This window comes from Phocoena sinus, chromosome 5, assembly GCF_008692025.1.
Source record: "Phocoena sinus isolate mPhoSin1 chromosome 5, mPhoSin1.pri, whole genome shotgun sequence".
Taxonomy (NCBI): Eukaryota; Metazoa; Chordata; class Mammalia; order Artiodactyla; family Phocoenidae; genus Phocoena; species Phocoena sinus.
In genome coordinates, this window is record NC_045767.1 from 19,512,151 (window position 1) to 19,525,441 (window position 13,291).

Below are 13,291 nucleotides of genomic sequence, written 5' to 3' on the forward strand. Positions count from 1 at the left end.
CTGTAGAAAAGACAGTATTAAAAAAAAAAAAGGGAATAGGATGGATCTAACATATCATATCCTTGTTCAAAATCCACCCATCAGGGCAAGTATAGGTAGGAGAGAAGTCAGGAGATTGCACAAATAAATTATTGAAAAAAATGTGTAATGACAGTTGCTAAACTAAAAAACTATTCCTTACATAGTGACAGTTACCAAACAACACAGCCCCACTCTGAATAAAAGCAGAAAGGTTCAGAGTATTTCACTTCTTTTCTTGATGGACTGCCCTCCTATGAACACTAACACTATGAACATTTTTATATGGCTAATTCAACATGCATCCTGCTCTGGGCATTTTTTTTTCCCCAAACAACTGAATCTCTGGGACCAGTTTTTAAATGTTTTCAAATTATATTTTGTTATTGTCTAAGAAGTAAGTCTATTTTTCCCTTTGAAGACAGTCACCTTAAAAGCCACCTAACCTTTACCAATAACTCGACTGGGTTTTTCTTAGACACTTAACTCATTCAGTTCAACAGTCAGTGTGCTGTGGCACTTCCCATGAATTCATAATAGGTATATGCTCAAGATATTGATGCCTCAGTCCTCAGATGGTCCCTTTACCCCAGTGCACCAATAAATGTACCTCCCAAAAATCTGTACAAATATTATTTCCTATATACATCATCAGTTTAAAAGGCAGAGGGACTTCCCTGGTGGCGCAGTGGTTAAGAATCTGCCTGCCAACGCAGGGGACACGGGTTCAAGCCCCTGTCTGGGAAGATCCCACATACCGCGGAGCAACTAAGCTCGTGCACCACAAGTGCTGAGCCTGCGCTCTAGAGCCCACAAGCCACAAATGCTGAGCCCGCGTGCTACAACTACTGAAGCCCACATGCCTAGAGCCCGTGCTCCGCAACGAGAAGCCCCCACTCGCTGCAACTAGAGAAAGCCCGTGCACAGCAACGAAGACCCAACGCAGCCAAAGATAAATAAATAAATCAAAAAAAAAAGGCAGAAGCACTCCCTTAACTGAACCATTCTCAATTCTGTGCAACCCTCAACAGCCTCTTCCTCTACAGAATTACAGATCCTATATATCAGTAATTAAGGCTATCCTGAAAGATGCTTCTTTCCAACTGACTACTCTGAATCCTAGAGAATCTCAAGCATCTGCTTCAAGACTTAGGTTATTCTTTTAAAAGTAACTAAGATAAGGTTTTAGTTCTTCAGTGTAATAGCCCTAAAGTTACGGGGAAAAGATATACTATCTCATTCTCAGTCACTTTTTCAATTAATTATCTAAGCAGGCAGACTCAACTGCTACCTTTTTATGCAAGCTAATAAATCTAGTCAACACCTTTGCCTGTTTTCTTTTTATCGTAGCAACAAAATGAGTGACAGAAACAAGAAAAGAGAGCCAAGAATTACATAAAACTTATTCTAATTATACCTAGCAATAGTAACATTGCTGTTCAGTAATTTAAAAACATTGGTGAGTTGCTACTCTCCATACCCTCAAGAAAGTGAAGAAATAAAGCAGAATTTCACTTCAACTGGTCTCAATTACAAATGTAATAAGAGGATGGGAAGAACAAGGAGAAATGAGGGAGACTATGTAATATTTTGATAAATTTAACAATAAAGTATTTAATCATGTTACTGATTAACCTGTATCAGAGCCCAAATTTTAAATTCATAATGAACTTAGATTATCCTAGCTCAGATAAAACTACAGCTAATCAGGGCATGACAATATTTTAAATATGAAATATTCTGCTTTCTTAAAGTTATGCTATTCAAAGTACCCAGGTTACTTCCTGACAAAAATCTACTAACAATATAACCTAAAACAAAGCCTATTAGTCATTCAATCTATTTCTGCCCATGGACCACGTGCCAGGTCCTGGGTTTGGCACAGGTATACACCAGTGAAAAGAAATACATAGTACCAGCCTTCACAGAGCAACAGACTAACAGGAAAAACATACACTAAGCAAATTACGCACAAACTTACAAAAGAAGTGTAAGGTATAACGAAAGCACAGAAAAATAAGACCTAGCTTGATTAAAACACTTTTCCCTTCTCTCCAAGTGCATGAATAATATACTATTTACTAACTACAGGCACATCAAAATATAATAAAAAGCCGAAAAAGAAAACCCCATTAATTTTAGTCTAACTGGATTAATAATTATTTATATATTCATTATTCCCCTACTAATCACTTAAAACAGAAAAACACTCATCATAGCTTACCATTTTCCTCGACTGTCATTGGAATATTAATTTCTAAATATGAGCCAGCTCCTACATTTACATGTACAGCATTTGTTTCCTACCAAAAGCAAAAAATAATTCATGAGACATTTATTATAATTACACTCCCATCTTTACTTTTCAGTTATTATCAAAGATAAAATTTAATCATCAATAATATTAAATAGGTATTAAAAGTTCCTAAGAGCAAAAGCTCAAATTTATACCAAAAATATACTAAAACAGTTTGGCCAGATTTAAAGGAGAAAATGAATCAGACTATACTATAAAGGTCTATTATTATTAATTAACTTCTTTCTACTATTTGGCACTTAATGAAAGTAACATACGTACAATTATTGGGGGTGGGGGTCAGGGAAGCTCATAGAAATGAATCTGAGTATAGGACTAGTCACCAGAAAGATACTCTGGAAAATAATGTTCAAATTTTACACATAATTTTCTACTATATTATTTCAATAATTACCCTATTTTTGGTAAACAGCAAGTCAATTGTAGCATCTGCAATAATATTCATTCGTAGTTCAAAAGCAAGGATCTGTCTTGGTCTCCCAGGCTGTGCAATTTCAGAGACTTTCAGAACTTGATAATCAGGAGGGAAGAAGAACTTCCATAAACAATCTCTAAATAAAGAGGAAGAAAGAATAATGACAAGTTATTCAAATAAAATTACCTCTGATAAGAGACAAAATCAGTATTATAACTTTCTATTACCACTGTTATCTTATTTAACAATTAGACATAAAATTGAAAAAAAAATTATAAGTCACAAAATAACACCTACCATAATTTCCTTTCAGTAAAATGAAAGACTGTTTTATACTTCCAGAGATCAATGAGCTTTGAGCACTTAATATACTACTATCAAATAAGACATAGGTAAGACCAAATTTGCACTATTCAAACATACTGTGAAAAATTAAAGACTTTCTACAGGTATATCAATTGTGCAAATGGCAAAGAAAGAGCTGAAGGGGGATGGTTTAATTAGAATCATTCCACTCTGGACAATTACTACTTAACCTTTCTGAGGACACTCGCCTGCTTCCTCACCTGTAAAAGAGGATTGTCATAACCAGTCTCAGAGAATAGATCCAAGAATTAAATGACAACATATATGAAAAAGACTTGGCAGTACATGGCACACGGAGAAAGTGTATTTCTATTATTTTCATAATCACTATTAATCAACGTTATAACAATAAGAGTCTAAAGAGCAATAGATTTCTAAAAAGAAGCAAGTGTTTGGAGGCTAGGGCTCTCATGTATCTGCCTCCCCATATCACTTGACAAACATGAAAGAAACCAAGAAACTTTCAATTCATAGCCTTCTATATAATTAAAAATTAGCATGTTACTCATACATTCAGAAAAAGTATCAGTTTCTGACTATTAAATAGGAAGAGCTGAGGAAGGAGTCATCAGTAACAGGAAATGCTGCTTGGAATAAACTGACTGCGAAAAATCAGATCAACAGAACAAAATTTGCAAACTGATCCATTATAGACACAAAAAGAAAATTAAGTCTGTAAATGTTTTGGCTAAGACACAAATATATAAAACTAAGCTTTCAAGACAAAGAATCCATCTAATCATTAGGTGATCATGGACTATAAAATGGGTAGCAGGATATAATGAAAAGAGCAGTGGACTTGAAGGGTTGGTCTGAATCTTGGCTCTAGATGCTATAGCTTTACTATCTTGCCCGAATCACTGAATTTCTGTGTCTTCATTTTCTCACAGGTATAATCAGATCACCACACCTGTCCTTGTGCCTCTCACTGTTATGAAGATCAAGTGTGAAAATATAAATGAAAGCAATAAAAGGCCAGAGAATATCAGGAATATTTGCATTATTATAGTTATCATTAAGGAGTAAGCACGAATTTATAAAGTTTATATTTCAACTCTGTCATGAAAACTCTTAAAAAGAAAAGCTGAGTGTCTTAAAGATTCAGACACAAGAGGGAGGGGATATGGGGATATATGTATACATATAGCTGATGCACTTTGTTATACAACAGAAACTAACACACCACTGTAAAGCAATTATACTCCAATAAAGATGTTAAAAAAAAAAAAGAAAATCATGTAAAGGTAATAGAACTGACATTAAAATCTATAAGCTAAATAAGGTCATGCTACATCAGAGATCAAAAACAATGCTGAGTGAACTATCCAATAATAAAACAGTTGAGGTTTCTTTCTATATATTTTACACTAATAGGTAGATACTAAAAAAAATGACCTAATGAACATTTCTGGTAACAGTTCATATTTGTTTAGAAACTCAGTATGGAGAAGGTGAAAAGGAAATGGCTACAAGAGAGGAAATGCACAATTTGCATATATAAGGGAGGAGATAAATACTACTATTACTCACACAAGGAAACTAAACCCATGTGATAAATTTCTTTCTTTCTTCTTTTTAATAAATCTGAATGGTTTTGTTAAGTCCAGCTTAAAAAATGTATTGCTGTTCTCTCCTAGCAGTGGCAGGACCTACTGAAGGGAGTTGGTAAAGCAAATTTTTCTTTCATGTTATCTACAGTATCATTTCTCTGTATTATACAAAGATCACCGAAAGAGTGAATATGACTATATATTAAAAGAATTTTAGCTAGGATTTTCATGTAAATATAGCCTAATACTTCTCTTAATGCAATACAATTAAATATAGTTTAAGAAGAATCACACTCTATTCAAATACTAAAATGCAAAAATATTCTGTGTCTGTGTTAAAGCACTGCTGTAATTTTTTCCTTTCAAATATAGCAAGTGTAACTGTTACTTAAGGGAATGTAAAACCCCTCATTTTCAACTATTCCACAGTAAATATAGCATGGTTTAATGTATGAAAAATTTTATTATAAAAGGAAAATTTTAATCCAGTAATTGGAAAAATATTTGTTTTCTAACCGGAAATTTTAAGCTATGTTTACCTTCGGGTCTAATAATCTAACCCAGAACTTAATGAAGTACTGTATTGGCATACTCCAAGTATTCAAATAACACACTTACTTATATATTTACCAAACTACTGTTATTTAAGTAGCTACTTAATGGAACAGGTATTTCTATATGCTAGAGATACCAAGGTTAACAGAACGTAGTACCTGACAAAGTATATAATTCTTCTAACAATGCTAGGTAGAAAGCACTTTTTTTGTGTTTTTTGGCTGCGTTGGGTCTTCGTTGCTGTGCCCGGGCTTAGAAAGCACTTTTTAAAACAATTTAGTTTGCAAGGCAGAAATAGAGACACAGATGTAGAGAACAAACGTATGGACACCAAGGGGGGAAAGTGGCGGGGGTGGTTTGTGGTGCTGGGATGAATTGGGAGACTGGGATTGACATATATGCCCTAATATGTATAAAATAGATAACTAATAAGAACCTGCTGTGTAAAAACATAAAATAAAATAAAATTTAAAAAAAAAACAATTAAGTATAAAAAGAGTGAGTATATCAAGTATCAGCACTCTTAGTAGTCCATCAGTGGCCCAGTAATATCTGCCTCAGTGACTGATTAAGCTTGTATTTCTCCATTCAAGCTAGTTTATGAAAGACTAAACTAGCTTTAAACAATGTATATTTACATAAAAATTTAGATGTTCCCTCATAAATAGTAGTACATGTCCCCTCCTTTGTTTAAAATTCTTCAATAAGTAGATAGATGTTCATAATATATTAAAAACAGAAAATTACTTCAAAATTAATAGAATAACTAAGAAATAAAAAACCCTTTTTTACCTTTCAGGCATTCCCTATTACCTCCAGTATAAAATCTATATATTTCTTAACTACCTACAAATCTCTTTAACAACCTATAGAACTTATTAAGACAATTCTCCACTGCCATCATGCATTTGCAGAACTCCTCCCTTGCCTTGATTACTTATCCTTCCCTTCCTTCCCCGGCTAATTCTTACTTATGTTTCAAAACTCAACTCACATATTACCTCAACCAAAAAGCATTCCCCAGTTCTCTCCTCTTCAATATGAGTTATGAACCTGTTATGGGCTAAATTGTGTCCCCCTAAAATTTATATGTCCTAATCCTCAGTACCTCATAATTTGGCCTTAGTTAGAGACAGGGTCTTTAGAGAAGTAATTAAGTTAAAATGAGGTCAATAGGGTGGGCCCTAATCCAATATGACTGGTATTCTTGCAAGAAGAGGAAATTTGGACACAGAGACCTACAAAACACACAAGAGAGAAGACCATGTGAAGATACAGGGAGAAGATGACCATCTACAAGCCAAGGAGGGAGGCTTTGAACACAGCCTTCCCTCACGGCCCTCAGAAGGAACCAATCCTGCCAACACCTTGATCTCAGAATTCTAACCTCCAGAACAGTGAGAAATTTCTGCTGTTTAAGCCACACAGTCTGCGGTACTTTGTTGTGGCAGCCTCAGCAAACTAATACGGTACCTCTCTAAATTCTTCATCAAGACATTTTACGTACCTCTAATACAGCACTTAATAAAACTCTTTTGTTTCTTTTTTCCGAAACTGAACTATGTATGTCTTTTAGCTCTGAATCTCCATAGTCCCAACAATCCCTGGCATATTCGGTGATTAAATACAAAAGAAAAAGCCAAGGAACCAATAAATATTCTGCTCATTCACCATTTTTCTAATGAATTAGCTCCTCCTTTAGAGCAAACTTGCTTGTGCTAATTTCTCTACAAATTATTTGGATTAAAATGTTCAGTGATATCTTACCCTGCCATAATAAAATAGCTTATAAAAATATCAATACTAAGCTAGCCTTTAATAAAAACTATAGTATTATCCCAATATGTTTGACTTAGAAATATAATTTAATCAAGTACCTCTGCCTATCAGCCCATGGCCCATAGTTGAAATCTGTTCCTTTACCACAAACTATATCCAGTCCCCAACAGGGAGGCAAATCTTGTAATTTGCAATCCTCACTGCTCATTTCTCCTTCAATAGTTTCTTCTGTTTCTTCTGGAACAAGTCCTATATTGCAGAATATACAATATGAAGATAGTTACTTAAAATAACCATTAAAAGGCTTCCTTAGATCAACATTTCTAAAAAGTTTTTGATCTCAGGAACACTTTACACTCTATATTGAGGACCCCAAAGTGGGATTTTTTTTGTATTGTATCTATCAAAATTTACTGTATTCAAAATTTGAATTGAGCAATATTTTTAAATTTTATTTTTAAAATAAACTCATTACATGTTGACATAACAAAACGTCTAATAAGATTTAATGAAAATATGATGTGAAAAATAACTACATTTTAGTGAAAACAAATAAAATTTTATTTCATTTTGAATGAAAATATTTTTTAATCAAAATAGGCATATTTTCTAAAACTAATTTATTGCGAAGTGTTGGCATCGCTTTTATTTTGGCAAATTTCTTAAATATACAGCTTAATAGAAAACAAGTGCATTCTCACAGTTGTTTCTGCACTTAATCTATTGAAGAAAACCTAGCCTCATACAAATAGGTAGACAGAAAAGGGAGGAGTATTTTAATAGCTTTTTCAGATAATTTTGGATATTCTTTGACACTAGACCAAAATTCAACAAGTGGTAATTTCTTAAAGATTACTTGCAATGGGGAATCTGAAACCATATTGCGAACTTCTCATACTCTGACACGTTAAAATTTACTGATCTCTCTTGCACTCTGAATAAATCTTTTACAGACATCATGAATTGTTCATTTGGAAAATACTGGTTCACTGAGACATGCATATTTTTCCCAAATAGACAAATTCCATTATTAAACATTTAAGAAGTCATATTGTTACTAACACTGGTAGTCTCATCAGAAAAGTCATCAAACTCACAGTGGCAGACCCAAATTTTCCAAAATTCTAACTTTCACATGAAAGCTCAAAACCATAGTTTGTCCCTAGTTGCTCTTCCAAGCACAACTGGTATTCCATGAAAAGAGCAAACAGTTCAGCTTGGAACTCAATCACAGAGTGCTTTTCCTCGAAACAACAGTGTACTTTGGTATGAGGCAGAAGTGTATTATGTGTTCTTATCATTTTATTAAATGAATATTAAAAAGTGTACTGAAGGGTCAAGATTTGATAAAAGTAATTTTTACTGCTTAATCAAAGACACTGTAAAGTGCACTGGCATTTGTTTTATTGTGACTGCGTGGCAGTGAAAAAGACAGGGATTACTAGTATAGTTTGGAATCACTGCCTTGATTCATGCTAAAGCACCAGAAGTTTTGCCCCCTGTAACTTTTACACCATCAATACAACATGGTAAAATAAAAAGGCAAATAACATCCTAATTTTGAACATACTTTGACCTCATAAACCTCCTGAAAGGTATGAAAAACAAAAGTTAGGAAAAAATGACTAAAAATCCAATATTTAGCTTATTTATAAAACTGAGGCCACCTGTGAAGCACTGTAACTAGCTGGACTTCAATCCTTAAACTTTAAGCCTCAAATCCAACTTACTGGGATTTTTTTTCCCCTAAGCCAGCATGAACTACCTTAACTATCATCACATTCTCTAATGGTTTTCACTCATGGTCATTTGTATTCACAATTTTTGAAGTATACTAGCAAAAATGAAATTTGAAGGAAAGATTACTATATGTTTCTCTTTTGATCTGAAATACTAAAAAATATTCAACTTTTGACAAATGACACAGATATTCTTTAGGTAGGCATTCTCACATCCACATTTACCATTATTAATGCTTATTTATATCCTAAGCAAGGATACTTAAAATATTATTAGATATCAGCATTTCATAGAAGAAACAGAATTGTAGCTATGAAACATATTTTCAAAAAATAATACCTGGCTCATCCATGTAATAGTAGATGTCAACATCATTCGACTGCATCACCACAAAACCTTCTCCCATTAATCTTGGTGGTCTATACAAAGGAAGGTGGAAGGCAAACTAAGTACATCTCCAGAATATAAAATGTTCAGTATGCTAATTAACGATGGTAATGGGTGAAAACAAAAAAGAAAACTAAAAAGCAATCAAGTGTAGAAACTTGAAAAGGGAAAACATCTTTCACATACACAATAAATTGTTCCATAATTGTTTTCTATATTAGACTATATAAAAAATTGGCACTGAAAAAATTTTGACCAGTAAAATCAGTTAAAGAAAGACAAAAAAATCTGTTTTGCATTTCTCATTTTAAGTTTTGAATGAGAGAAATCCATTTAAAACAAAGTTTAGGGCTTCCCTGGTGGCGCAGTGGTTGAGAGTCCACCTGCCGATGCAGGGGACACAGGTTCGTGCCCCGGTCCGGGAAGATTCCACATGCCGCGGAGCGGCTGGGCCCGTGAGCCATGGCCGCTGAGCCTGTGCGTCCGGAGCCTGTTGCTCCGCAACGGGAGAGGCCACAACAGTGAGAGGCCCGCGTACCGCAAAAAAATAAAAATAAAAAAAATAAATAAAACAAAGTTTAATTAAATACAATGGAAGAACAATGTTCATTAGAATATAATAATCATATTCTGCATTTGCAACAATAAATTTAAAATTAGACTTCAAATTCTACCATTTTATATTAATAACACTATAAAACTGATTAAAAATATCATCTTATATATTGTAAAATAAAGCATAACCTTTCAGAAACATTAAATTAAAAAAATGTTGTAATTTTTAACAACTTTATGTTACCTATTTCCAAGAATATTTAGTTGATCAACTTAAAATAAACTTAAAGCAAACATCTTGAACTCAAATTCTGGAATGAATGTTTCTGTACCATCAATTAACTTCCCTCTACTTGCTTTGATTTAACAACTTTTGTCTTTATCATACACCACAATATCTTCCTTCCATATCAAAATTAACCTCTCAATCATCAGATAATATAACACATACAAATTCAACAATCTTCTTCTAAATATGTATTAAATCACAATGGTTAGGGTTTAATCTCATTATTTAATCTCCATGTTTATTACTGAAGAGTGAAAAATACAATTTTAAATCTTCTTATACAAATAGCAGGACACTTTTTCATTTTACTCTGTAGTAATTTTCACAAAAACCCAGATTTATTTTTTTCAGTATTACAACTTGCACCCATAAATATAGAATTGTGTGCGTAGCTTATACTCCAAGATGCTTAGCAATTCAGTGATCCTGAAGAGTGTGAAACCAGGTAGACCCAGAGCCTCCCCGGTACTCAAGCTGGGAAAATGACTGTGTCATTCTAGCCAATCCCTAGAAAATCTAATAGCAACTAGCCAAAAGTTGGAACTAAAAAGAAACAATCATGTTTCTCATAACCTCAAACTTTATATTGCCTACACACAAAGACAAAAGCTGAGACAGTGGAAACTCATCACATGAATACTTTTACTTTTATCACATGAATACTAAATTACACAAATTTAACAATAGACTCCTTCACAGAAAAGGATAGTGATTGAGAATAACAAAGATTACAAGAGCCCTCACCCCACTCATGAGCATGTGGCCTGGGAGTCAGATGCGAGTCAAGTGTCTGTTACCTGGGGACCTCGGTCCTCTGGAATGGAAGCATCCCACCACAAAGAGGGTAACTCTAGTGTGCGTCATTATTACAATGTGTCTCCTAAAAGCAAGGAGCTACTTCACTGAAGGAAAGCAAATCTGGAAAGCTAAGTGGAAAACTGACTGGGACTTAAATGTCAACTGAATTCCAAAACTGTCTTAACTTCATCAGTTTTCCAAGAGTAATTCTGATTCAACTTTCAACTTTTCATTAACTCCAATGATACTCTACTGTAATGAATTGGTTGAATTTACTATTTATCCATCCCTTCTGAAAATAAAAACCTACCTGTAATATGTATTTTCTAACATACAAACATCAGGGTTCAATTGCCCAAAATAAATTTCCCAAATACACTGAGAAAAGGATAGAAAAATTATAAGCTTATAAACAGTGCCTGACATATATTAAATGGCAATAAATATTAACTATTACAATTAAAGAACAAGAAAAATAGCTCATAGAAAAATATTTAAAATAGGAGTTTACCAGTGGATAGACTCCATTCATTTATCTTATAAAGCAGGAATACGCTCAGTTGATTTAATAGAGAAATATATGTAATTATTGCCCAACTTATAGCAAAGAAATTAAAAGAATACTAAAGATTCTAAATGATAAGCTACAATAGGTATAAAGAAGTTATTTGTTATTTTTATGACTTTCTTACTCATCATTTTGAAGACCAACATATCTTGGACTAGGAACAAGCATGACTCGAACATTTTCAAGCTTTCCCTTCACAATATGCATGAACTGATCAAGATGACTGGAAGGTGGTTTTGTAGTATAGGTTAAGAAAGCATCATCAAAGTTGATGCACAGAGTTTGAGGTTGGTAATGATTTCCAAAGGCCAAGCGTCCCTAAAAAAACAGATAAGAGATATTATGCCATACTATTTAGGCTGTATTTTTTTTTCTCAGCTGACCTAATAACAAGCATTTTCAAGCAACTACTAAATGATTCCACTTTAGCACTATATACTGTTTAAATTGCCCCACTGATCAATTTAGACTAGTGTTTAAAGAAATTTGAGCACTTGTGAATAAATAAATAGCCTTAAAGGTCTATACATTTGGGCTAAAATGGTATTGGTGTTGAAATAATTCTTTCACTTTATTAATAATGGAACCCAAAGACCTCTACAAAATTACTTTCTTAAGTGAAAATTATATTTGCAAAAATAAAAGGTTCTATTATTAACCCATGAAACATTAATTGTAGTGGAATTTACTTACCGTGCTCACATTGACCTTTATGACTGGAATAAGTGATCTCCATGAAGATGTGGGGTCTTGAGATTCTGTTTTTACTTTAACTCTGAGAAAAGAAACAAAAATTGACATATATGAGAAAAATTTAAGTACCTGAGAATACTGCTGACTTCCTCACAGTACACATTATTATTATTATTATGTTTTGGCTGTGTTGGGTCTTTGTTGCAGCGCGCAGGCTTTCTCTGGTTGTGGTGAGCAGGGGCTACTCTTTGTTGTGGTGTGTGGGCTTCTCACTGCAGTGGCTTCTCTTGTTGTGGAGCACAGGCTCTAGGCACGTGGGCTTCAGTAGTTGTGGCTCGCGGGCTCTAGAGTGCAGGCTCAGTAGTTGTGGCGCACAGGCTTAGCTGCTCTGCAGCATGTGGGATCTTCGCAGACCAGGGATTGAACCCGTGTCCCCTGCATTGGCAGGCAGATTCTTAACCACTGCGCCACCAGGGAAGTCCCACAATACACATTATTAATACCAGCTATATCTTTCCAAATATATCTAATGACTGCTCAGTAAACAAAACAATGACCATCTAAGGGACACTAATATCCCTAAAATGTCTCCTAGAATGTACTCTATCACACACCAATTTTTATATAAGAAGCTATAACAAAAAAGTATATTTTGAGAATGACAAGCTTTAATGACAAAGTATAAATTATGATGTGCTGTCATTATGCCTATCACACTGCATTATATCATTTTACAAGACAGCAAAAACTATAATTAAAACAAAAATTACCAAGATATAAGTTACTTAGATGTTTTAAGCGTTTTAAGCACTTCTGACAGTTCAGCTGATCCTTCTCCTTCCCTACTCCCGCCACTCTGTGCCAAAATAATTTCCTCTCAATACAATGAAAAGGATAGACCAAGAGTAAGAAAAAAGGAATTGGCCATATACAAAGTACACAAAATTTAAGAAATGAAAAATTCACAGCAATTCACTAAAGATTTCATATGAAAACTCAAGGCATGTCTCTTCAATAACCCAATAACTCCTAAATCACACTTCTGGAGCCATATTTGTAAGATGGCCTTCAGTGCTTAAAACTAAACTCAAAACTAACCTCACTACCACCCCCTAACCTTTCTCTAATGTTCCCTGACTAAGCATGACTACTGCTTAAATTAGAAATCTGGATTCACTGTTGACTCATCCTTCTTATTTGTTCTCCACATCTAATTCATCACTTTCTTAAGTATTCATTTGCTTAAATGTATCTGGAATCC

General features: G+C 34.0%; 1 protein-coding gene across 6 annotated transcripts in view; it reads right to left on the minus strand.

The window, feature by feature from the left end:
* KIAA1109 (KIAA1109 ortholog) overlaps positions 1-13,291 on the minus strand; it is a 209,065-nt gene that overhangs the window by 153,409 nt on the left and 42,365 nt on the right. For all 6 annotated transcript variants that reach the window (XM_032632288.1, XM_032632285.1, XM_032632284.1 and 3 more), the window contains 6 exons: positions 12,031-12,112; positions 11,462-11,655; positions 9,080-9,159; positions 7,099-7,249; positions 2,730-2,886; positions 2,243-2,321 (listed from right to left, as the gene is read on the minus strand). In XM_032632288.1, the coding sequence (XP_032488179.1) occupies positions 2,243-2,321; positions 2,730-2,886; positions 7,099-7,249; positions 9,080-9,159; positions 11,462-11,655; positions 12,031-12,112 (743 nt within the window). The remainder of the gene's footprint in view (positions 1-2,242; positions 2,322-2,729; positions 2,887-7,098; positions 7,250-9,079; positions 9,160-11,461; positions 11,656-12,030; positions 12,113-13,291) is intronic.